This window comes from Pipistrellus hanaki, assembly GCF_964339955.1.
Source record: "Pipistrellus hanaki genome assembly, chromosome: 2".
Taxonomy (NCBI): domain Eukaryota; kingdom Metazoa; phylum Chordata; class Mammalia; order Chiroptera; family Vespertilionidae; genus Pipistrellus; species Pipistrellus hanaki.
In genome coordinates, this window is record NC_140504.1 from 121,561,946 (window position 1) to 121,588,892 (window position 26,947).

Below are 26,947 nucleotides of genomic sequence, written 5' to 3' on the forward strand. Positions count from 1 at the left end.
TAACACACAGGAAACAAGGAGATTATGAATGTAATAGCAAAGCAGAGGCCAAGATGAGCACGGTAGGGGTACTGCAGCAGGCTGCAAGCAGCACTGAGCTTTTGAGGAAGTTTTCTAGATGCCAGCAGCCAACAGGAGGTCTTGAGTTAGGTCTGAGTTAGGTCTGACTCAGTTGTAGGAAACTTTGTACCAGACCATGTCCAATACCAAACTAGCTGCTTGCACTGACATGTAATAATTTCTGATTTTTTTTAAAGAATTGAAAATAAGACTCTACCTATTACAGGCTAAACTGTGACCACTCCAAACTGATGCCCTAACTTCTAGTACTTCAGAATGTGACTATATTTGGAAATAGGACCTTTAAAGAGGAAATGAAAGTAAAATGGGGTCGTCAGGGTGGGCCCTCATCCAGTGACTGGTGTCCTTACAAAAAGAGGAGATTAAGACACAAGGAGACACCATGTGAAGACACAGGGAGAAGACGATCATCTGCATGCTAAGCAGAGAGGCCTCAGAAAAAATAACTCCACTGACATCTTGATCTTGGAATTCTAGACTTTAGAACTGTGAGATAATAAATTTATGTTGTTTAAACCACCCAGTCTCTAGTACTTGGTTATGGCAGCCCTAGTAATACTAATGTATTACTCTTCTCATTTAAATACCTCTTCAGAAGACAATTGAATGTCTATCCCCATGGTAGCACCTCATATTTTTTTTTTAAATAATGAAACTGGGGGAGAGGAGAATATTAAGTTGAGAAATATGGACATATGTGGATGGGGAACAGAAACAAGAGTCTTCATGAACAATGCAATTGAGATGGTGTAAGGTCAACATGATACAGGGCCAAGGTAACCTTCTCCACCCTGTACCAATGACTCAGACATCGGTCACTGCTTGACAGATTTTTTCCCTAGAGAATTCACTATTATTCAGAGAAGAGGCAGAAACCAGGACCATTAGATATGGGACAGGGGGGAATGTGATGTTGAAGAGAAGCTGGAATTTGGGCCTTCGTAAGGGAAAGAAGACGAAAGCCAAAGGCAGAGCTGGGTCGGGGAAAATTAACCATGTGACTGCCTCCTACATTAAAAAAAATACATTTTTATTTATTTCAGAGAGGTAGGGAGAGGAAGAAAGATAGAAACATCAATGATGAGAGGGAATCATTGGTTGACTGCCTCCTGCACGTTAGACGGAGCCCGAAACCCAGGCATGTGCCCTTGACAGGAATCAAACCTGGGACCCTTGGTTCATAGGCCAACACTCTATCCACTGGCTTAATGAGCTAGGGCTCTCCTACATTTTTATATATCCTATCTAATAAAAAGGAAATATGCTAATTGATTATCACACCCTTACAAAGATGGCAGCACCCACAGCCAATAAGGCAGGAATATGTTAATTGACTGTCACATCCTCAAAGATGGCAGTGCCCACAGTCATAAGATGGTGGTGCTCAGTCCCCTTAGCCCAGCTGAGATCGCAAGCATGGCTTGGCCAGGCCCAGGTCCACCCCAGGCGGGTCTGGCCGCTTTGCATGCCTGCCTTCAGATCCCCAGTCCCCTCAGCCCCCCAGCCACTCAGGGCCAGCCCAAAGCACAGGCAATCCTCAGATGGCAGCTTCCCAGCTTCCCAGGGCCAGCTGAGGCTTGTGCTGTGAGCAGGGGCAGCAGTAGAGGTGTGATGGGGGCATCACTTTCCCCTGGCTGCCAGATCACCTCTCACCCCTGAGGGCTCCCAGACTGTGAGAGGGGCCAGGCTGGGCTGAGGGACCCCCTTCCAATGCATTAATTTTCATGCACTGGGCCTCTAGTGTAAAATAATTTAGAACAAATATGAAGAAAGAAAAGGGAACTAAATACTTTATTGAGTTGTACCCTTTGTAGAATGTGTGCCAAAGACCAATTTGAAAGGGAAATAAAGTGGAGAAGATACCCCGAGATCCAAGTTGAATGTCAAAAGAGGTCAAAGGGAGTTTGGGGAAGGGTGAGAGGGAAACAGGAGAAAAGAATGTAATGGGAGTGAATGGTGCTACTCCAGCTATTATTAAATGACCTTGAATTGCTCTCATTTATTTAATTGGAATCCAGGCATGAAAGACACAGCCCAAACTCGAAAAAATCTTCCAGTCTGAGAAGTAAATTGTTCAGAGACTACAGTGGCATAAGTCCTGAAGGGAACACATGCTGTGCATTGGTAGCAGAGAAGGGACACTTTGCCTGTATCTGGGGAGATAGGAGGCCTTCCCAGAAAAGGTAATTTCCTGGCCAAGTCAGAAGAGAAAGTGAGAGTTAAGCAAGTAGGGAGACAGGTACATTTCAGTCATGTGAAAAGTTTGTGAGATGGGAGAGCATAACTCATTCATGGAAATATAGGTAGATTATTATGGCCTCTGTATAAAACAGTATTTCTGAATCCTTCTCTTTTCCCAGTGGTGAGAGGGAGAGCAAGGGAGCACTTAGAATGTAAAATGTAAGTTTTTGTATGCATGTTACAAGTATGAATCATCTGGATGCTTTACATAGAAGTAGGGGCTATTACAATAAAGATAATTTAAGACAACACCAAATTTTCAATACATGTTTGTTTGTTTTTTCTTTTAAAGAAATGTATTTAAACACTGGGGGGAATGCAACCTTAATTGTACATAAGACTGTACGTTTTAAAGTTATGATTTGCCTTAACATTCCTGGTTCTAACAGCTCAGGGATTTGCAAATTTTAGGGACCTGAACTAGTACTCAAGTCATCAGGCCATGCGAAAGACTGGTGGAATCACGGTTCAAGTGGGGTTCTTCTGCTGGCCTAGAATTTCAGTTGGTGCCCTTTCTGTAGAGAATCCTGGAGATCTGAAACTGTGAAGAGAGTCTTCTAATGTGGAAAATGAAACAAAAACGAGCTAACAACTTGAATGGGAAGTGTGATATGGTTACTCACTAAAAGAGTAGTCTCTGTTGAGAAATAGCATTGAGGGTGGGAGTGGGCACTAAACAAAGGGCAGATTTTTCTTTTTGATTCCCCCCCTCCCCCTTTTTTTAAGATAGAGTGGAAGAGAGAGGGAAAGACAAAGATAAACATCAATGTGAGAGAAGCACATCACACATGGATTGATTGCCTCCTGCATGCACCTCGACTGGGGCCCAGGTTGGAGAGAAGCCTGCAACCAAGGTAGATGCTCTTAACTGGTATCAAACCCAGGATCCTTTGGTCTGCAGGCCGATGCTCTATCCACTGAGCAAACTGGCTAGGGCCAGAATTATTTCTTAGTGCATGGCTTAATTTGACTTGAACTTCATCTGGATGAAATTTCATCTGTTATCATTTGATCTTCACTGTTAGATAAAAAATACCCACAAAAACCTTCTGCCTTTAGAAGCAGGTATTTGGTGCACTTTCATTGTGTCTTTTGAGCAGTAAATTGTAAATATGTACACTATACCCCATAACAAGCATGTCAGACTCAAAGGCTAACACAGGCCAAATAAACAAGGTTTAAGTTTATGTGGATCGCAAAAGAATAAAAAGCTTTAATTTTCAGAGAAACGTAGGTTTATTTTAATAGAGACATGCTGAATGCAACTAATAAGTGAGTAATCGTTAACAAAAAATAATGGAACATTTAAGTAAAAATTAATATTTTTTCTTGAACAGTAACTTATCAGACACTGAATAATTGCACAAATTAATAAGTGTAATGCAAAAAGCAAAATATTTCCTGTTTCGTACACCAAACAAGTCAGTCCAAGATCAATGACATGGCAATTGAATGCTAAAATATTCACTGTTAGTATTAGTGGAGAGAAGTGGTGCACCTGTGTGTAAGATGCCTAAGGGAAATGAATGCAACACGATTATAGCAATCAGTCTTTAGCAAACGTTGTAGTTCATTATTAATAACTAGAGGCCCAGTGAATAAAATTTGTGCACAAGGGGAGGGGGTGTCCCTCAGCTGGGCCTGCACCCTCTCCAATCTGGGACATCCCTCTCATAATCCTGGACGGCTGGCTCCTAATTGCTTGCTTGCCTGCCTACTTGTCTGCCTGTCTTATTGCCCCTAACCACTTTTGCCTGCTGACCTGATTGCCCCCAACTACCCTCCCCTGCAGTGACCACTTTCTCTGTATGAGGTGGCAGAGACACCAGGACCAGCCTACTCTGTGCTGTACAGAGCTGTGGGACCTCCAGGCCTCACTTCCAGGAAGTAACCAATGGGCCCCACCTCCACTGTGCACAGCCATTTTGTGATGGCCATCTTATGACGGCCATCTTGTGATGACATGAAGGCATGATGACACCTAGGCTATTATTAGTATAGATTATGTATAACAGGATATTGTAAAAATTGTTATTTAATTTTTGTTTAATTTTTGTTACGGCCCAGACAGCATTTCTTACATGCTGGCTGGGCCGTAAAAATATTCGTTGTAGGTCTCATAAGGCCTGTGGTCTGTGAGTTTGAAATGTTTGCCCCATGGGATGCATTGGGCCAAATAATATTGGAGTTTGAGATGCAACTAATTCCAATGGATTTCAGTTAGATACAGATAAGTACTAAAATTTGAAGGATTATGATGCAATTAGCAACTTAAGAACTTTTAATAAAAGGCTCTGACTTCTTGGCAGAGTGCAAAGGAGACTGAGTGCAAGAGCAAATAGGCTGCATATTAGTACAGAGCTCTGTGATATAGTTGAAATACATTGGACATATTTAATAAATCTTGGAGGAAAGCCCCCAGTAAAATAAGATAGTTCTCTGATGGAAAAGTGGCAATTTATTTATTTTTTTTTAATATATTTTCATTGATTTCAGAGAGAGTAAGGGAGAGGGAGAGAGAGAGAAAGAAACATCAGTGATGAGGGAGAATCATCAATTGACTCTCTCCTACTGGGGATCAAGCTCACAGCAATGTGGGCATGTGCCCTGATTAGGAATTGGAACTGTGACCTAGTTCAGAGGTTGACGCTCAACCACTGAGCCATACAAGCCAGGTGGCAGTTATTTTTAAAATGTTGATTTCATTTCAGCCCAGATTCTTATTTCTTGTGTTTCTCTTCCAGTTAGAATTTCAGACCTGAGCTCAGGTACTGTGTTGTTCATGACTGTATTACCACCATTCAGAGCAATGCTTGGTCTATAACAGACTCAACATGAATATCTCTGGAATGAACTAAAATCTTTTACACACCTATTTTGTGCTAGGTATTGTGTTGAGTGCTTTAAAAATCTTTGTCTTATTTGATTTTCATCATAGCTAGTCAGGTCTCCTGTTGGCCTCTGTGAAAACTGAGGCTAGAGAGTCTAATTCACACAGAAAGTTAGTGTCAGGTCTGGCATTTGACTCAGGCCTTCCAATTTCATTCTCAATAATGTTTCTGTTTTCCTTGGAATAAAACAATAATTTTGTTCTTTGTGGGATGACTGGGTCCTGGATGCTATAAAATTTCTGCATGTTTTCTTCTTTCTGCTGGTCTACATTCCCACAGATCTGTAATGTAAACTGGGTAAGATATTAGCCTATTTCCTTCCAGATCTAAGTGCTTAGTGATATACCAGGACACTGTGCAACATCAAAACACTTTTCATCCCCAGAGCATCTCCTGTGGGGTCCCTCAAAGGGCTTTGCTCACATATTGCCCATCAGGTACCAGGGCCCCTAGTGCGGCTGCTGGCAGCCCCACTCCTCCCCTTGCACACATGCTTCCTTACTAGTCGCACAGACAAGCAGAAGATTTTGCCCCATGAGTCATTTTTGGCCCTGCAGCCACTGCTCACTCAGGATGCAGGAGACGGTTAGGAAGGAGTCTTGGCATGAGATCTTGAAGAAAGAAACTTGGCCTGATTATACATATTTCTTTTGTTATAAAATTCTGATTAAAATAGACATTTTTCACTTGACACAGCAGATCTGCAGTTTGTATTTTTCTTCTTCACTAAGATTCACTTTCCCCCCAACCTTTGAACTTGACCATGAAGATGATAACTCATCATATAAATATAAAATTCCCCATTTTCTTCATAGCAGGATCCAGGGGAAACACTTACAGGTAGGCCAGACAAATGCTATTTTGGAAGAATCACAGGGGTCATTGAAAGGGCAGAGGCCTTGCACTCAAATCTCCCCTCTAAATTAGATGGTTAGAGGGCAGAGGGGGGGCTTGAAGTGAGAGGGACTTGGCACGTGTGTGTGTGTGTGTGTGTGTGTGTGTGTGTTTGTGTGTTGTGTAGAAGAATTCCAACATGCAAAGAGTTTTGCTATTTACACAAAGATGCTAATAGTTTTAGGGCAATTCCTAGGAAGGAGAACTTGTGTCCAGCTGACACTTTCTAGGGGAAAATAAGGGGAACTAAGTGACTGTTGGTACAGGCATGGTGCTGGGAACTTTATGTTCATTGTGAATTTAATTTGCATTTAAAATATGTTTTACTGAGTACTTTCTAAACGTAATTTACTGTGTGAAACTGGGAAACAAAAATGAGTAAAGTACATTCCTTTATGCCAAGGGATTTACAGTCTAGAAGGTGGGGCAAGGCTCACCTGATTGTAATCGGGTACAAAAGTGTTAGGTAAGAAGTCCATACAGACTTATTATGCAGGAGAACTTAGGAGGGGCACCTGCACTTCATCTCAGCCGAAGGATGGCAAGCCTTCGCCCAGACAGGCAGACCAGGCTTGGGAATATGCTTGTGGAAGGGTTTAGAAAGACTTCCCCAAGGAGGTGATAGCCATGCAGGGTCTCAAAACATCAGAGCAGAAGAATAGGGACAGTTCCATTGCAGGAAGAGGAAAAACATAAGGAGGCTGCTAGAGGCAATAATGTGCTTGCCAAGTTCAAGGACCCTGCTGGCCATTTTAAGGAGTTTAAATTCATCAAGTTTAAATTATCCTGGTCACCACAGGAGAGCAATGCAGAATTTAAGTGGGGGAAATGGAATTAGTTTTGCATTTTATAAAAGTAAATCAGCCAACTTTTTTAATAAAGACATACGATTATTTTTATTTGCTTATTTTTTTGCACTTTTAATGATCTGGAATGATAAGGAATGAGGGATAGGGACCTTGCTATAAGTGGAAATTTATACAATCTCTTCATTATTATGCTGGTTGTTAAATCTAATTATTTCCCCATGAAACTTTTTTATGGGAACTTCTAGCAAGTCATATATTAAACTTATTTAACACTTTGAATAATTCTATGGAGAGAGAATAGAGGCAGGAGATCAGTTATGAAATTGTTGAGCAATCCAGCAAGTGAAAATGCCACTAGGAGAGACTTGACACAATTGGGAAGGAGAGGCAGAAGAGGCACGGGTGTTAAGGGTGACTTGTGCATTTCAGGCGTGGGAAACTAGGAAGATGGTGGTAATGCAATAGCTAACATTTGGAGTACTAACTATGTGCCAGGTAGTATTCAGTAGGCTTTGCATATATTAATGCATTTATTGTTCACACCAACACAGTGAGGTAAGTACCACCCTTTTCACATTTTACAGATGAGGAAATGGAAATGGAAGAAGGATAAGGAGTTTGCCCAAGGTCACATAATTAGTAAGAAACAAACGGGAGTGGTCAGTTCATACAGGTCATAAAGAAAAAAACACGGGTAAAGTGACCCAGAAGGCATCTGTAGGGTGAGAATAGGAAAGGGTCAAAGGCAGAACTTAGGGAAGTTCCCATATTTCAGAAATTGGCAAAGGAAAGCACGCCTGCAAAAGAGGTGGTGCTGGAGCAGTTTGAAGACTTGGGAAGAAAATAAAGTGACAGATGCCAAGAGCTCCAGGTTGAGATCGCACCTGCTTCTTCCAGATGAGGAAGCGGGTCTGGGAGGTGCTAGGGCGGGGCTCACTGGTGACTTGGGGGGACGTAAAGGGGTGGGGAGGAAGGGGGAGCGCTGTGCTCCTCCCACCACTCCATGGCCCTTTGTGGCTAAGGCAGAGTTTGGAGGATAGACAGGATTTTTACTTGGACTCTTGATTATCTGGAATAAAAAAGAGTGAGGCACTGGGATTTGGTTATGAATTTAAAAATTAAGACTTTTCCTCTTCTTATAATGCCAGTTATTAGTCTAATTTCCTCTTTTTGCAATCCTTCACTGGAATATTTAATATTAATAAATTAGAAAATTAACTGATTTAAATTCTATCTCCTCTTAAGTTCCTACATTAAAAATTGGCTAGAAAGGAGAAGCAAGAAACCCCCGTTATTCAATTATCCCCAAATGCTCATTGTTGGGATAGTCACCTGGGTGGCTTATAGCTCAGAGTTTATTGGCAACCCTTGTTATTTACAGTAATTGCTAAGGTAACCTCTTTAAATATTTTCTCTGGATTAACATTCAGCCGATGATGAGTTCTCAGGGATCTGTTTTTCTCAGGACATTGGGTACCAGCCACTGTCCTTCCATTTCTTGAGTTGTGTCAGAAGCTCTAGAGGTGCACAGCCAGGTTGCTGGGCTAGCTCCAGTCCCTGGTGCCTGGCCACTGTCCCTCCTTCAACCAGTCGCAGCCACATATGCCTTTCTATATAAGACATGAATACCACAATTCACTTTTATTAATACACATAATTATCTTTCCTTTAAATTCTACCTTTAAAAATCTCTCCCAAAATCCAGCTTGGAAACTTGAGTCCTCTATGAAGTTTAGTGCTTGGCTTACTTTTGGAAGAACACTGCCTCTCCATCTGGGTTTGTATGCTCTCATTTCCCCCTTTCTCTGGCAGGGCTGACAGCAGGACTCTCACTGTAGTTGGCACAAACCATCAGAGGTCCTGCTCGGATTGCTCTGAGCAGAACCTGTCAACTTTTGTTTACCTATCTGTTTACTTATTTGGCTGTCTCTCTCACTACCTTAAAGATCTAAGGAGACAGGACTGGTGTCGGTTTTTACTCAGCAGGGCAAATTTGATTTGCAATTCAGGTTCAGTTCTCTTTTCATACAGCACACAGGGACCAGAAGCAAAGACGGGAGGTGCATCCTATGAATATAGTTCCTAGAAAAGGAGGTGGGAACAGCTTGAGGTTTGTCTACTCCCGAAACTACCCAGAGTTGTGCAGTGTTGAGTAGTCAGTTTGGGGGAGGGTGGGAGGGCTGGGGCTGCAAGGCACAGAGGAGCTGGGAAGTCAAGTGAAATGTTGAGAAGTAGGATAGAGAAGCTAAAGCAGCACCCACATAAGGGGCCAGAAGGAGATCAGGGTCAGGCTGGTTTCAGATAAATTTTGCCATTTGAGGTATCAGAGAACAGATTTCCTCGTATGCACCCTTTTACATGCCCTTGCTCGACAATGGTATTTTCCTGCACAAACATTTCTCAGAAAGATTCCTTTAGGAAAATTTGAATCTGGCTGGTGAAATGAAAATGATAAGAACCTCAACTGAAACTGTGACCCCTTATTCCTTTCAACAATAAAATAAGGAAAATCTAGGATGAAGGCAGACAGATAGCATAGATTCCTGGAAAGTAGATTACAAAATTTACAGTAAAAATTAGGTGTAACTTTCCAGAGACTATGAAAATGAAAGGGTTCAAGGAGAAAGGGAAACTAAAAATAGGACTCAAATAAATATGAGAAGTTCAATCAAAAACAGTCTTGATGAAGAAGAACATTGATATAAATCTGTACGAATAAAATTATTGTTAGAATTGCTTACAAAACACTACATTAAAAAATGTGAGGAAGGTAACAGCACCGTCTAGATTAAAGGTGGTTTTATCTCTGGAGAAACAGTGCTGCAATGAAAGAAAAGAAAAGAAAAACTAGTTTCTAGGTGAACTGAAGCTTGCAAAACAAATACACAACAAAAACAAAAAAACCCAACAACATCTACATTCTTAGTGAAGAGGAGAGCACAAACTCTGCTTTTTCAGTGTGAAGGTGAATTTTAATAGTATAGAAGATAAAGTCAGGAGAGTAAATTTATTCCTTTATATACCATGATAACTTGGTCTTATTAATAGCATATTCCTTTTTAAAAATATATTTTATTGATTTTCCACAGAGAGGAAGGAAGAGGGATAGAGACGTCGATGAGAGAGAAACATCGACCAGCTGCCTCCTGCACACCCCCCACCGGGGATGTGTCCACAACCAATGTACATGCCCTTGACCAGAATCAAACCTGGGACCTTTCACCCTGCAGACACACTCTATCCACTGAGCCAAACCGGTTTCGGCAATAGCATATTCTTTAAAAACATTTTGTAGTTTTTTTCAATCCTCACCCAAGGATATGTTTTTATTTATTTATTTATTTATTTATTTATTTATTTATTTATTTATTTTGAGAGGGAGAGAGAAAGGAAGAAAGAGAAACATCTATTGGTTGCCTCCCAGCTGGACCCAGATGGGAATCAAACCCAAAACTTAGGTATGTACCCTTACCTGGATTTGAACCTGCAACCATTTGGTGTACAGGGATGACACTCCAACCAACTGAGCCACTCGGCCAGGGCAATAGCATATTCTTTTGACATTAATAGTAATATTATGCTCCACAATAACCTTTAACAGGCACTAATGAATAGCATATTTGAATACTTTCTCCTTAACAGAGTTATACATTGAAAAATTGAAATTGTTCATTCTCTATTTTCTTACTTAAGGCATTTTAGTGCTTTGCTTTATATCTGATTGGTTTAGTATCTTTAAAGCCCAGTAGAAAATATCTAACAAATTTCATCCCTAACTGTTTTGGCTCAGTAGATAGAGCATTGGCCTGTGGACTGAAGGTTCCTAGGTTCGATTCCGGTGTTTCTCTCTCATCGATGTTTCTAACTCTCTATCCCTCTCCTTTCCTTTCTGTAAAAAATCAATAAAATATATTTTAAAAAATTAAAAAATAAAATAAAATTAGGAAGATCTCATGTGCTCATCATTGGAACCATATTTTCATTATGATGGTCTAATCCTTCCTCTTTCAGACACCTGTTACACTGTCCCCGTGTTTCAGTTTGTGTGTATTTACTTTTCATACTGAGGATCTTTACCATTATTTAAAATTTTGATATTAAGTGTTTAAGTGTTTTCTCCCAGTAAACATCCAGTAATAGAATGTTTATAAGACTGTTTTTCCTCCAACCTTCTTTAATACTTCTTTTACATTCTCCACTTGGCAGTACCTTGCTTTTTCCCGTTATTTTTCTGTGTCCTTATCTTAAAAAGAATTGCACATGGGTTTCTGTATGCTTCACTAATTAAACTTTCCCATTAATATGGTTGTCTCCATCCTTTGATGTATAGCCTCAAATAATCACTTTCACTTCTTGGACAAGGAGCAGGTGGATGTTATTTTCTCATTTTATAACGTGAAAAGCAGATAGAGAGGCTAAGTACATTGTCTAAGTGGAGGGTCATTTAATTGTTTGATACTGGTTCCTGCTGAATTGTAAAACTTATATTTGTACCATGCTATTTTTAAGAGTTTCACTTTCCTAAGAATGGGTGTTGTCAGAACTTTCTCTAGTTAAGTTCTATTTTTCCAGTGTGTTCTTTTTGCTCCCATTCTCCAGTTGGGTGGTGGCCACTCTAAAAGTGATTGTCTTTTTTAAATTCTGGTTTTCTTGGAAGGAACAAAGCCATTTAAAAATTACTGAGAACTTAGTAAGTATAAATTTGATTGAAAGAAGCTAAAAAGCATAATTGGGATTAAAAGGTTTTAGCTGGTTGCCAGTCATCCTTTCTGAGCAGGGGAAAAATACATATCTTCATGGACATATATAGAAGAAGATATTAACCAATCACCATTGGAGAGGTGGGTGTTTGGTTGGAAATCTCTGAGCATGCTAAAAATCTATGACCTTTGTCCCATGTTGTCTCATTCAAGTCATCAAGTGGCAAAATGCTTAGAAGGAGGAGGGGAATGGGAGAGAATTGGGGGAAGGAGGCCACTGGTGCAGAGAGAGACCTGGCTATTAGTCCAAAGAGATAGTTTCTTCCAGATAACGTGTAAAAATAGAATGGTGTTGGGGGAGAAGGAACATTCAGAAAGAAACAATGCTTTATCCTCCCTGACAAATCTTGAAACAACTTTGGAAAAAAAAATGTTTTAAACAAACTATTTTGCAGTTCACAAGATGGTTTGCATTTTGCAACAAGATAATGTGCTTTACATGGACATTATCAGTTTCAAGATTCTCTAATAACTCATTGGTCTCTGCTTCCCTCACACCCAGGAGGGAGGAGGGCTGTGAATTGGGCCTGGACTCCCTGTCTGATCCTTTCCCCCTCTACATCTCCCTCCTCACCCGCTCTCCTGTTCCCCTTTCCTCTCTAGAGTGAGTCTTCAATACTGCTGTCTTCAAGTCCTACAATGGCCTGAACGTTAGCCATAAGCAGATGGCTCTTATATGCCTTCATTTCATTCAATTTTTCTTCTTCCATAATTCTCTAAAATAAAGTAACATAAGTAGCAAAAAACACAATGGCTTCACTCCACATTCTTTGTTCTTATGAGTTACATGTAGGAAATGAATATATGTACTTTAATGCCTTTGACATACTTCACTGTCCACAGTAAAAGCTACACTTAGGGAAAGACAATAAGCAGTGCATTTTAAATAATAGTAACAAAATGCATGTGGGATTTTTTTAAGCTTCACAGAAAAATAATTTTAAAGGCATCAATTTCCAGGGAAATGATTCTTGCAACCACTCCAAAGATTTTTTTTTTCATCAAAAGAACAAATGGAAAAAAGTGCAAATGCCAAATGAAACAAACCCTTTAGCATTAAATATATTCTGGAGCTTGTGAAACTACATTTGCATTTTTAAATGAATCCAAATGCCTCTTTAAAATAGTAACCCACTTTCCCCCATTTCTCCCCCCTATGATGACAACCAGTAATAGTCTTTTCTTTTCTTTTTGCTGCATACTCATATTTAGAAAAAAATTTTGAAGAGAAATTTTCTTTTTTCAAAATTATAGTTTAGGGAAGGAGGTTTGAATTACTTATAGGTAGGCAGCAGGTAGGTATAATGAAATTAATTCTTGTATTAAATATTTTTCCATGGAAGGAAGAGAGACAAGAAGAAATGTAGGAAACCATCAAACTTTTAAAAAACTATATGGTAAATATTTTTTCCCCTTGCAAATGGCTGGGTCCAAAAAGATTTGCAAAATGTGGGAATAATTTTAATTCACTTAATTTTTTAATACAAATAACATCCAGACCTTCTACTAGCGACATAATTCACATAATGAACTGTCAAAATCTTTTGAGCTTCTGCACTAAAAGGAGTTCTTCATGGCTCCTATGGTTTTGCCTTTTACTGGTCCACGTTCATCCATAAGACTACATAAATCACAATGTGGAACTATAGACATTCAACATTCTACTAGCACATTACATAGATTCTGGAAATATTAACCACATATTTCACCTACATCATCATTGGCCATCTGGTCCCACTGAAATCCATTAACCCTCGTTAAAATGTTCTGCCCTCTTAGACATTTCCTATCCTTTGCCACAGCCCCTAATTCCTCTCATCTTTGAAGATCTTTTCTACTATCCTTTAGATCTCCATTCAGCCTCTTTCATTCCAAGATTATTTCTTGAATCATTTAGTACCTTGTGTGATCATAGCCCTCACATCAGCTTCCTTGTAGGTACCTAAGCTTCTTCAGTTCATTGATTATGCTCCAACACCCCACCCCACCCCGGTTGCCTTTCCCCTGGTGGCTTTAATTAACCGCATGTCATCTTATTGATGTTATAATATGAAATCCACCTTACCTTTACCATTGGAACACAGAAAGTACCTGAATTACAGTTGACACCCCTTGGGGGCAGTAAACATATATGCACATGAATTTAGAGAAATCAGAAATCGAATAATAGAAGTTTCCTGGTTTCAGATTTCTAATATGAAAATGAATTTCAAGTGAATCATTTTCTTGTTACTTTCCTAGGGTATCTTTATAAATTTTAGCAGGACCTTTTTATTACATAGAAGTTGAGAAAAAGATAAGAGTTTGGGCTAGTTATTTGCCATTATATATGAGGTGGGAAACAACTTACTTTGGGTGTAGAATTGGTAGATAGCATTGTATACGTTTTAGGTGTACAACATGTTGGTGTGACACAATTATATATTGCAAATTATTACCACTCCAGCATCATAATTACCATTTCACTTTGGGGGTTAGTTTATTGAAGATCTACTCCCTCAGCAACTTCCAAGTATATAATACAGTATTGTTAACTATACTCACAATCCTGTGTGTAAGATACTTAGAACTTATTCATCTTTTAATTGGAACTTTGACCAACATTTTCCCATTTCCTTCACCACCCATCCAGAACCCTCGGTAACCATAGTTCTTAAAAAACAAACAAGAAGTGCTTGATCAGGATTAAATGGAGTCATGAAAAGGGGATGACAGCAGTGGACTTAAAACCACAGTCAGCCTACTGAATGTCACAAATACATAATCAGCTGAAAGAACCATAAATGCAGGCATATTTATATGGCACTTGCCCTCCAGAATTAGTTTCTTTTTAAAAATATATATTTTATTTATTTTTTACAGAGAGAAAGAGATAGGGAGAGAGAGTTAAAAACATTGATGAGAGAGAAACATCAATGAGCTGCCTCCTGCACACCCCCTACTGGGGATGTGGTCCACAGGCTGACGCTCTATCCACTGAGCCAAACCACTTAGGGCCAGAATTAGTTTATTTTACCATCCCATTCAAACTCATGGAAGCGAGGGTTGTCTAGAGTGACTACAAAAATTAGGTTTAATGAAATTACTTGACTATACTCTACTCACCCTCAAGTGGTCATCTTTTTAAATCCCTGAATCAGAATCCCTCTGGTTCCACAGCTCGTAAGTGACAATTAAAATTACAGAAAAAAATATGATGTGGCAGTCACTGACCATATATTTTTGTAGTTTCTTTCTGACGTCTGACATTACAATTTTGTTCCCATTTCAATCTATAGCGTCAGGTGTGTGTGTGGTGGAGTATGTGAGAGAGAGAGAAAGAGAGAGAGAGAGAGAGAGAGAGAGAGAGAGAGAGAGAGAGAGAGAGAGAGAGAGTGTGTGTGTGTGTGTGTGTGTGTGTGTGAAGACACTGGAAAGAATATTTAAATTTGGGATAGAGAGTTGAAAATATGATAAAGGATAACTGCTTAAGAGGAAGTATCAACCAGGAACTTTTTGGATATATAAAGTCTTTGTTTTTCTAGATTTTGTTTCTTTGAGGTACATCCATATGACACTTGGATGTAAGATTGTTGGAGCCGCCGAAACCGGTTTGGCTCAGTGGATAGAGCATCAGCCTGCGGACTAAAGGGTCCCGGGTTCGATTCTGGTCAAGGGCATGTACCTTGGTTGCGGGCACATCCCCAGTAGGGGGTGTGCAAGAGGCAGCTTATAGATGATTATCTCTTATTGATGTTTCTAACTCTCTATCCCTCTCTCTTCCTCTCTGTAAAAAATCATATTTTTTTATATCTATTAATAAGATATCTATTAATAAGATATCTAAAAATATATTTTTAAAAAAAAGAAATTGTTGGAGCCTGTCTTGCAAAGTAACGGTCAGAGAGCGGAACTAAACCAGGGCTTAATTCCTAACATAATAAGGTGTAAGACACTGCAGCAGAAGGAACAGTGTTTCCCAAGAGTGGTAAACATGCTCATGTTGGTTTATAGGGTACATGGTCAAATGCTTTTTATTTTCAACTGCTTGATGAACACATAATTATGTTCATTTTAACATGTATTAGGCTATGATTTCTGTACATTATTTAGTTATATAACTATGTGTATCATTTAACTATACAAATTATGATATCATGTATATTATTGCTTAGAATAATAGTGATAGTAAATTTCCTTAACGTCATTAAAGGAAGTCAGTTGGATGGAAAATAGTGAAAATGTGTGGGTGGCACACAAATATGATGAAAGTTATGAAAGAGGCACATGAATTACTGAGGTTTGAGAAATGCTAGTCAGAGAACTGGATATTTTCTTTTAAACTAAACACTTGCTACCTGCCATTGTTTTATGAATGAAAGTGTTAAGGAAGTAGAGTTGCATACGTTATTTGTTTTTAAAGTGCATGAGATGAGGGTGTCCTGAGTATCATCAACCATGTTCCTGTGCTAAATCAACCATTCTGTTGTGGACTGTGAGAGACGCTGTGTTTGTTCATAACTCCGGGAGGTGTATAATGAATGTCTACAGCTCAGTCTTTCACAACAGCACTATGCAAAGTAGGAGCATGAAACAGTCAACACCGTAGGACTGGTCCAGGGGCCCGGATCGCTGCACTGGGCCTGCCGTAAACTAGTTCCCCATGCTTTGTGCTGGCATCAGGTGACCTAACGGCTCTTGTTTTTGCTGAGCTACATGCAACATCTCGCACCAGATTGATTGGCCTGGCAAAGTTGCAAATTTTATTACGCAAAAGTTGAGAAGGAGCAAAGCTGAAGAGTGCTAAAAACAGTACACTTTGCTACTGTGTAGTATCTGTATTTGGGGCTCAGAGTGTTTATTTATAGATATCTATTAATACATAGCAAGAGATACAGAAAGAAACATAAAAATACTTTTATCAAATAGTTTTGAGAAATCAAGTGTAACAGCAAAAGAACAGTAATAGCAAACTGTTCTACTGGGGGGGAAAGCCATCCTCGTCACGTCTTCTCTCCCTTCCCTTTTCTCTCTGAGGACTGAGGCTACAAGAGCCCCTCCCTTCCTCGGTCTTGGAGGGGTGGGGTGTGGAGGGAGGTGGGACCTCCAAGTTTATTCCTTTGTCCAGCTCTTTTAACCTTCTCCTCTCCTCCCTCCCTCTCTAGCAATGTTTCAAGTGAAGGAGAGGTGGGAACTTCCAGCTTGTAAAACTGGTTTGTTGGGCTTCTTTCTCCTTCCCCTCTCTTGCTTCTTGGGAAACTTACTTGCCGGGCAGCTGCCTGGCAGTGCCATAGCTGCTTTCTCTGGGTTTGAAAGGGCTTCTCCTTCCTTCTAAAGAGGCCAAAGAGGCCACCGTGAGAGGTGGAGATGGGGAAATGGGCAAGAGAAGGCAGATGCCACTACTCCCCATGACACACAAAGAGAGAGAAATGGAAATACACATGCAGACACAACTGTACACATGTTGGGAACTTGGGATTCAAAGAGGTGGGTCAAGTACTTGGAACGATGGGACCCTCCCAGGTCTGAAACCCCATGTGTTTACTTTAGCAGAGACCTAGGAGGCCCAGGGTGAGGAGTGTGGGGCCAGATCACTGCCACCCACTTTTTGTTTTTATAATTAAAATACATTCACAGAATTTTACAGGATGACACAGATAGGAGATGAGAGGAGGGAGGGCTGTGGGAAGGTGTGTGGGCTGTTTAATTTTGCTTCATTTATCCACCTACCTGATGGTTGGGTGCGTTGGCACCTGCAAGGGCAGCCTTACCAAGGTGGGGTGACTGTGGAGAGATGAGCTTCCCTGCTGGGGGGTAGCCCAGGCTGGACCCAGAGAGACTGGGAAGGGTGAGGGCCATTACTTCTAGGGAGGAGCTTAGGACAGGTTGGTCCTGGCTGTGACCAGTGTTTTGTCAAAGTTGCAAGGAGGTAAAAGAAAGGGTGTGAGGGGGATCCCTGCCAACACACATTTCCCACACCACCTTTCCCTTCAGGGTCAAGCTTGGATCTTGTGAATGTGGTGTCAGCTCTCCTCGGCTGTCCCTGTGGTCTGCTGGGGGGAGGAGGTTGGGACACACTGGCCAGAGTTGGCTTCCTGCTTGTTGCCACCCAGGCCTAGGGACAGCTGTGCCCTCCCCAGCCCCCAGGGTGGGGCTGAGGTCAGCATTGGGAGCAGGCAGAGGGCCACGACAGAGCCCCAGGGGAGTGGGTGTGGAGGGAGGGTCTCTGCCTCTCCCGGAGCTCCAGCTTTTGCTGGGTGGCTCTTTTAGGGGACAGATCTTACTATGGAACTGACACTGAAACTGTTATTGTCTCCTCAACTGTGGTGGCTCCCAGGGAGATCAGGGGACCCCAGTGTGCTCAGGTCCACAGCTTTGGTGTTGGAATAAAATGTGTCCTTTTCATTCTAGAGGTGAAGGGCAGGCAGGGAGAAGGAGGAAGAAACCATTCTTGAGTTCCTTGTGAGTACGGGAAATGGGTTCACAGTTGAATCCTCCCCACTCTCCCTTCCACAGGTGAGGGCATTGGAGTGAAAAGGATGAGGACATGGAGGAAGCCTCTATCTGATGGCGTCCCTAAGTGCCAGATGTAGACTCATCCTTTCCTGTGCAGAGAAGATACTCTGAGTTCATCCCATAGGCCTTCGCAGTGCACTGTGGGGGAGTTGGTGAAGCATGGGAATTCTGGATGCCTCAGTTTTGTTACTTGAAAAATGAGGCTAATTGACAATACTAGTGCCTTACGTTTGTGTTTTGATTTATACATTACAGCATGTTGTCACCTCTTCAATAATTGCCCTGTGGGTACCTGTGATGTGTGTGTGTGTGTGTGTGTGTGTGTGTGTATTTCAAGGTTAAACAGACAGGACATTGCTTTGATAATGTAAATGCATTATCAAACGTGAGGCATTATCTGGTCCCTTTATTCAGCATCCCATTTCTCCTTCCCACATTGCAATTTACCGAGAGCCCTGACCAAGAACACCCCTTGGCCCTAAATGAAAGAGGCCAAGAAAGGAATCCAGGAAAGGTGTTCCCATGCAGGGAGCAAATGGCATGTTCTGAGGGGCACCCCTTACCTAGGTGAGGCGCCATGCTTGTGTTGCTGCAGCTCCCACCTCCTTATGTTATTTGGAAGCCAAGGCTTTTATTGTCTGTCCCCACACATCAGCCCTTTGCTCTTCGTCTCCCCCTGGCGTTCCTCTTCTGCTATTTCTTAAGATCAGTGTTGAACGCGGGTGTTCCCTGCGGGAGAGAAAGGTGGGCACAGAGAATCCTTGTGGGGTTTCTCACCGCTAATACCGAAAGATTGGGTATGACCTGAAAGGGATCTATTTTTTTTTTAAACTTTCTTTCCTTGCGATGACCTTTTTCACCGTGGACGGCAAAGAGATTCAGCAAAAAAAAAAAAGACTTTTAGGGGAGGGGCTTGAAGTAAGAGAAAAAAGTTGGATATCTCCTAAATAATCTGTCCCCCAGCGGGGGGCAGTGACTAGGGAGAGCGCTCCCTTGTTTAAGCGATCGGAGGGACATAAAAGGAAAATGAAGCGGACAACAATTAAAAAAAAAATCCCCCGCACACAATACAATCTATTTAAACGCACTCATACTTTTCATACCAAGGGCATGACTTTTCTGGAGTCCCTCTTGTGGTTCTTGAACTCTGGGGCTGGCAGCTGGCAGAGGGGAAGCAGACGCACGGGCAGGTCTGCCTGGTCTCCAATGGGCATTTTCTTTCTCCTGGCCCTGCCCCCGGACTGTCAGACGGCGGGCGTCTGCCTCTGAAGTCAGCAGCGATTTCCTCTAGAGCCCAGCCTTATCTCTGGCTGCACGTTGCCTGCTGGTGACTAATAACACAATAACATTGTCTGAGGCTGGAATAAAGTCAGCACTGTTTACCCCCACACCATAGGGGTTCAATATAAAAAGCCGGCGGAGAGCTGTCCAAGTCAGACGAGCTCCTGCATCTGCTGGGGCAAGTGAGCGAGCGAGCGCCGCCAGGGTCCTCGGTCCGGTCTCCGCTGTTGCTGTACCCCAGCCGCCCGCTGCGCCCTCGGACCGCTCCACCGCCTCACTCCCCGCAGACACTCCTCTCTCCCCGCGGAGGAGCGCCCAGGCTGACGGATCCACAGCCACCAGAAGCGCTTTGAGGGAACTGAAGCTGCTTCTCTGCGTTCCTACTATTGGGTTTAGTTTGCAGGGAATTCTGATTGTTTTCAGGATGGATTATTTCCCCGTGATCCTCTCTCTGCTGTTTGTGGCTTTCCAAGGAGCTCCAGGAACAGGTAAGGAGCGTTGGCTTGTAACTCTCTCCGACGGTGAATGCCTTCTTATCCTCCTTAAAGCTTCCCTTGCTTCTGTTTTTCCCCTTCTTTTTATTTCTGTAGCTTAGATATCAAGTGGCTGGGAATTATTACTCAAAGCTACTTAAATTTTCTAGTGGGGAAAAAAAATCCACTATTGAACACAATTGCTCCTGTAGCATTAAAAGGACATTATGGTTACTGCACAAGTGTACTTAGGTGGCTTATAACAATGAATCCAAGAAACATAGAGACAAGATATAATTGAGCCAAATGTGCATTTGCAATGAATGTGTTCATACAGGTAATGGGACGCATAGGAACGGATATCTTATTCAAATGCTGCTTTATTAGTGTGTTAATCTGCAAAATATTTAAACATTTCAGCTTGAAGCCAAGGAATTTTATTCAGGCCATTCAAACAATATTTGAGCAGTAAAATCACCTGCAAAACAGTCTGTTGAATAACCCCCCCAGGCAGTTTCAGGGCGAAGCAGATGTTTTCTTTAAAATGTGTCATTATTGACTGTAGGTTTCTTTTGGCAGATTTTTGGCACCCAGAACAGTGTGAGCTCTATCTTCAGTTTTGTTCACCTGTCCTGGCAGGGGAGCTGGGATAAGTCTTGGCTGCTTACAGATTTAGATAGAACGTGTGCATCTGCCCAGTCCCCCTTCTGGGGTCAATGCACTTGTTTTGTCTTTTTGTGACCCTGACTAAAGAGAAAGGATGTCAAAGGAATGAAAATCCTGGAATGTGTCTGATCATGTGAAATGTACAAAATCGGGCAGATAAGCTGCACGGCTAACTCGTCCTGAAGCAGAGCCGTGCTGCAGCGGGAGGGGGAGGTGGTGATCCCACACATGCCCGCTGCCCTGGGGACTCTGAATTCAGCATCCCCAGAGCCTCAGCTAGGTCCCCTGAGCCGCTGCTCAGCTTCACCTTAGGTCAGTGGTTTCTGTGGAGGCGACGGCCTGGAATAAATATGAAGAGCGGATTTCTCTTCTTTGCCTACAATCATCCCCCCAAAGTTCTTGACCTCCCCCTAATTTCGAAGGGTATATATCGCCCGGGCCACTCTCTGCCCTACACACATGTGAAGTAGTGGGTATGCCCTAAACAGAAGGTCATTGTGCATGGGATAGAGGCTCCGAACCTGGGAACACGCAGGGGATTTACTCAGTTCTAGCCTTTTTGTCATCAATTTTAAGCCACTGCAGGTTGAGCTGTCTGTCCTACTAAGTGTCATGCAGAAGCCAACCCAGATTCTAACAGGCAGCATTTCCACGCATTTCCTTGAAGGTTGCCTCGAAGGGGCTGGTAACTCCCTTTCCAGGTGGTTGTTTCTGCTGCACTTGTGTAATCTCTCTGAAGGTCGATAAGGCAGTGGGGTAAAGGTGAAGACATGTAAAGGAGGGAATAAATAAAAAACCCTTTCCCTCTGGATTCCCTGCTGAGGGCAGGCTGTAGGCTCTGTCTGCTCTGCTCTGCTCATCCTGGCGTCAATCCTGTGACGCAACACACCCCTAGACTCCGATGGGATGCCCCCACTGACCTGCTCTTTCTTTCCCCAGCTGTCTTGGGCACTGAGCTCAGCACTGGAGCGGACAGCGGAAGAGAGGAACCCTCTCCCAGCGCACCCCGCCGATCCAAGCGCTGCTCCTGCTCTTCCCTGCTGGATAAAGAGTGTGTCTACTTTTGCCACCTGGACATCATCTGGATCAACACTCCCGGGTGAGTCTGTAGAGGGCATTGTAACCCTAGTCATTCCATTGCTCTGCCTTAACCAGAGAGGGGAGCCCAGTTGCTCCAGTTACTGTTCTGGGAAGCATGAGGTTTGCTTTTCTGACAACATGCAAGTGACCCCTTGGGAGGGGACAGTGCCCCTCCATTCCTGAAAAGAACAAGGCAGCTTGGTTCTTAGCAGCAGAAGGGAGTGTCTTCTGAGGCCTGTGGCTCAGACTACTCATGGCAGGAAGACTATGAAAGAGCTGATAGCAAGCAGAAGGCTGCCACACTTTTCTGAGGAGAGACTTCAAGCTTGGGGACTTGGAGGAATGCTCTCTCAGTGGGACCTGCTTGGGTTCAGGGAATAAGGTGCTGAGGTCATATGGCTTCTCATGGGAAGGTAAAGACTTAAGAGGCAGAGAGATCAAAGAGATTTATAATCTAACCCTCCACTTTATATATACAAAAATGGAGACCCAAAACGTTGAAGCCACTTGTGCAGGAAAGAGTTCATGGCAGTGCTGGACTGAGAACCTGGGAATCCTGACTCCTCTGAACTTGGCTGTTAGAAAAGCCCATTTCAAGGCAGTAATAGAAACATGGTCCATAAATGTCCCTTTTGCCTCAAGAGTGAAGAAGACACTTTCCACCCTTTTCCCCTGAAGAGTAGTTCACCTCTCAGAAGCAGTCGTAAACAAAAACACATTTATAGTGCCTGCAGGGCCCCAGTATAGTAAGGAATAACCAAAATCAAATCAAACTAAACAAACCTCCACCAGCCTAATACTTAGTGAGGTGGGTAATCTGTCCAAGGAGAGGACTTTATTTCCTAAGCAAGAATCAAAACGAGCACATTAGAAATTACTGGAGAGCATTCTGGCAAGGAGTCCTTCTATGGGCATATCAGCAAATCGCAGATGTGCCAACCTGGGCATTCTCCCGCCCCCTCAGAGGGCACTTCTAACCTTATCATAAGATCTGGATTGAACATAGGTATTCCAAGTCTATGAGTCATGGTTTTTAAGTCCCTATACCCCTCCCCCCAATACCTATTGCTAATTGGAATGTTAGAAAAGGAAGGAAATACGAAACAGATACTAAAACAGAGATGTCATAATTTTGGACCAAAAAACAATGCTGTTTGTGTGGAGAAGAAATTGAACTTTGTTAAGAAATGGAATTGAAATGAATTAGAAAAACTGGTTTCTCCTGGTTGAGAGTATACACTCAGGGCCCCTGACAGACATGTGATCCTGACTTGCCACACCTCATGCTCCCAAGTTTTGCTACCAAACACCCTGTGGTGAGCTCCGTGTGTTCCAATGGGACGAGTTTACCTCATAGAATGCAGCGTTTTGAAAACTATGAATCATGCTAATATTTTTTGTTTCTCTTTTGATAATAGGAAAATTGTTCCATATGGACTTGGAAACCCTCCTAGGAGCAAGCGATCCTTAAAGAATTTATTTCCTACAAAAGCAACAGACCGGAGGGACAGATGCCAGTGTGTCAGCCAAAAAGACAAGAAGTGCTGGAATTTTTGCCAAGCAGGAAAAGAACTCAGGTGAATAGAAAAATATCTTTGCTTTCAAACAGTTTTATGTTCTCCTGACCTCCTTCCCATTATAATGCTTTAAATAAGAAGCACAAACTTCCAGGAGTAAAATAAGTAAGCCATGGGGAGATAGTGTATAGGACAAAAAAATACTAATAATATCGTAATAACTTGGCACAGTGACAGATGGGTACTAGACTTATGGTGTTGATCACATCTCAAAGTCTATAAATGTTGAATGACTATGTTGTACACCAGACACTAATATGGTACTGAATGCCAACTCTATTTTAATAAACATTCTTAAGAAAAAGAGATTGACAGAGACATTGTGAACAACTGAAGGTGCCATTGCTGAAATGTTTGTCCCTGTGTACATTTTAACAGGGACCAAGACACTATGGAGAAAGTCTGGGATAATCACAAGAAAGGAAAGGACTGTTCCACGCTTGGAAAGAAGTGTATTCAGCAACAGCTGACGGAAGGAAGAAAAATGAGAAGGTAAGAGGCTCCTAAGAACCACTAGTTCCACCACCAATGCTAATGGACTGCTCCCCCAGCCACTCTTAGCTTGACTGGAGAGCAGGCTTAGGAAACAATAACAAAGAGGATCTTCATAGTCTATAGGTTAAAACGAGCAGAGGAATCCCTCTCATATCTTTTTTTGAAGGCTTTGAAAGCAGGTCGCTGCCCACTTGGTGATCTTTTTCCAAACAAAGTATATCTCGAGACACCCTTGTCATTTGGTCATACCCAGTCTTTGCCTCTCTGAGTTAATAGGTTTACTAATTTCCTGAGAACCTAAAAACCATTTCAGGGAGAGCTTTCTCCCACTCCCCCCACCTCCTCCTAAGTCAAAGTGTCATGTATGATCAAGTTCTTCAAACAGCAGCAATTGTTCAGATGGCCAAAGGGAAAATAAAGTCATTAGGTAAGGTTGGTGAGAGTTAGAACATGCTGTTTTGAGGGTTTATTTATTTATTTTTTTTTATAAGGGAACACATTTGGTGGAGAGCCAACACCATTCCAAGAAGCTCACTCCTTTTCTCGTTAGGCATGAGGTGGGGCAGAGAGGGACCTGGGTCAGGCAACCCCATAGGCTTGCTTTGAGCAGCTCCACAGGGATGACCCTTTCAAACCCTACACGTTGTGGGATTTGCAACCTGTAGGGAAGACACTTGCTTTCAGATCTGTCACATGTTCTCCACTTCCCTCTCATGGCCTGTGGAAACTTTTCCTAGAAACACAGTGGCAAGACGTTCTATGACCCAAGTGTTGTGCGCACAGGCCTGGCCGTCATGAAGTGCTTCTGGGTTGTTTACTACCAGGCATGCGACAGCCTCGGCTGTCTGGGACTCCAAACCTGCCAGTGCAGTTTCCCTAGTTATGATCTCAGGCCACTCATGCTCCCTAGATTTCAGGATTACATAAAGCACCATTTCTGAACTGACCTGGAAATGATGTTTTATCAGTTTCTGTTATATAAACTATTATATTATGCAACTCATCCCTTTTTCTTTCTTCTGTCAAAACAAACTAACAAACAACAAAAATATTAAACCTTAAAAAAAAAAAAAGGAGTTTGTTTTAATTGTCAACATTTGCTTTGGGCCTATGAATACACCTTTTAAAATTTTTTTCCACTAAGGGTGGGATGGGGATACAAAAAAAGAAAAGAGGATACCTTAAAATTGTATTTTAAAATTGTATTTAATACCCAATTACCTTTAGATATGAGCACATCATTCGTTCTCTCTGCACCCTTTCCCCATTTTAGGCACCAAGGCAGGCTTTATTTGCATCTGAGGTTAGCAAAGGGCCCATGGTGGTGAAAGTTCAGTAACTAGAATTGAATTTGTTTGTGCCAGACTCTAATTTTAGACATTTATTTTGCCCAGGAATGATTTAAAAAAAAAATCACATTTGTTTTCTCTTATCTTAATAGGTTGGAGGCCATCAGCAACAGCATCAAAACTTCTTTTCGTATTGCAAAGCTGAAAGCCAAGCTCTCCAGAGACAAGAAAGTGACCCACAACCGAACACACTGATTACAACCGTCCCACCTGAAGTCTTCTCCTCCACAGAGACAGCGCGCTGCGCGGCTGACCGCTCTCTCTCCACACCGGCCTGCATCACAGCAAAAGCATCCTTCCTCCTTAGAGCATTTCTTGCTCCAGACTGGCCCCGGATCAGCGTCCTCCTTCTAAACATTCCACAAACGGTTAAGGAGTCCCCCAGCCCATCTTCACTTGCTTCCATCACTGGTCACTGCTTTTGTCTGTCCCCCTTTGGGGTGACAATGGACCATTCAGAGGAAGCAGAGCGACATGATGACTGTAAATTATGATGGCATCCTCCACAGGGCGGAGAGGAGACTGCACTTGCCGGTGGGGTTCCTGACGAGGGTAGGAAGGAAGTGTTTGTGTCTCACTCAGGCTCCGGCACCATTCAGGGAGAAACTGCATAGTCCACGAAGAGATTGCCTAAGGAATGCACAAATTGAAAACATAATTGAGTTAAGAAAATACACACACACAACTCCAAAATCTTTATTTTTTAATTCACAAAATGCAAAACTGAAACTGTTACTACTATAAATCAGGATGTGTTTCATAAATATGAATCTACCTCACCTGTATTGCACTCTCGCACAAATATTTCCCCACCTTTAATTATTGCCTCCCAAACTCTCCCCCCTCCTGTTATCCCCTCCTCTGATACCTCCATGCTAAATCCTAGCCTCATAGAAGTCTTGTCTAATGTGTCAGTGGTAGATAGGACATTTTCATGGTAATCTACTAGCTCTGGTCCATAAGATCATTGAATCAGAAGATTCCCTTACCTTAACTTTTGGAAACGCAATGGTATAGGGTTGTTTATGAAAGACATTGAAGAGTAAACGTTGTTTATGCTTTAAAGCAGTAAAATTATTTTCCTTTATATAACTGGCAAATGGAAGAGATTGGATTAAATTTTGATGTACTTATTTTTTTATAGATATTTATATTCAAACAATTTATTCCTTATATTTACCATGTTAAATATGTCTGGGCAGGCCATATTGGTCTATGTGTATTTTTAAAAATGTATTTCTGAATGAAATTGAGAAAATGCTTTGTTTTGCCTGTCAAGGTAATGACTTTAGAAAATAAATATTTTTTTCCTCTACCTTACTGATTTTGAGTCATTTCTGAAATTCCTAAGAAGTGGGCAGAGTGGTAAGAATTATGAAGGGAAGGGTTAAAGATGGTTTGTAAGAAAGGTGACAATTAGAAGGAAAATAGCCTTAGCTATTTTTCAAAAAAGAACTTGATCTGTAACTTAGTTGCCTTTGGATCACATTAAAGTAAAAACAAAACGGAACCCAGCTTTAACTCCTCTGTCTTTCCCGAGTAGCAGCCTTCTGTTTCCCATTCACCTGAAAACACTCTGGGGACTTAATTCATTAGCTTTGCTTAGGCTACTAGTCAGGATCCAGCAGTTTAAGCTGATGTTGTGGTGAGAGGCTCCTTCTCCGTTAATGGACTAAAGGAAGCAATGGCAAGGTGACCCCTTCCCGCAATGTGGCCAATTATACAGTTTTACACCTTCGAGAAAATGGCTTGCTCAGAGCGAGTTAGCTTCCTGCCCCCCCGCCCCCCATGGCTTTATATTTGCACAGATTCAGATTTTATTTATTCAAGAACACTGAATATCTTTGATTCTTCA

General features: G+C 42.0%; 1 protein-coding gene across 1 annotated transcript; it reads left to right on the forward strand.

Annotated features, from left to right (window-relative positions):
- The first annotated feature begins 19,500 nt into the window (after nucleotides 1-19,500).
- EDN1 (endothelin 1) lies at nucleotides 19,501-26,407 on the forward strand. The gene is made up of 5 exons (XM_084872386.1): nucleotides 19,501-19,940; nucleotides 21,531-21,690; nucleotides 23,090-23,248; nucleotides 23,627-23,740; nucleotides 25,185-26,407. Exons 1-5 carry the CDS (start codon nucleotides 19,877-19,879, stop codon nucleotides 25,285-25,287), a joined length of 600 nt encoding a protein of 199 aa, XP_084728512.1. The 5' UTR covers nucleotides 19,501-19,876; the 3' UTR covers nucleotides 25,288-26,407.
- Nucleotides 26,408-26,947: the final 540 nt, after the last annotated feature.

What these genes read in the sequence shown, in the direction of transcription:
- EDN1 (XM_084872386.1), top strand. Translation starts at nt 19,877, where the DNA reads ATGGATTATTTCCCCGTGATCCTCTCTCTGCTGTTTGTGGCTTTCCAA. An exon ending in CCAAGGAGCTCCAGGAACAG is followed by an intron (nt 19,941 to 21,530) that starts GTAAGGAGCGTT and finishes TTCTTTCCCCAG; the next exon opens with CTGTCTTGGGCACTGAGCTC. An exon ending in GAAGGAAGAAAAATGAGAAG is followed by an intron (nt 23,741 to 25,184) that starts GTAAGAGGCTCC and finishes TTATCTTAATAG; the next exon opens with GTTGGAGGCCATCAGCAACA.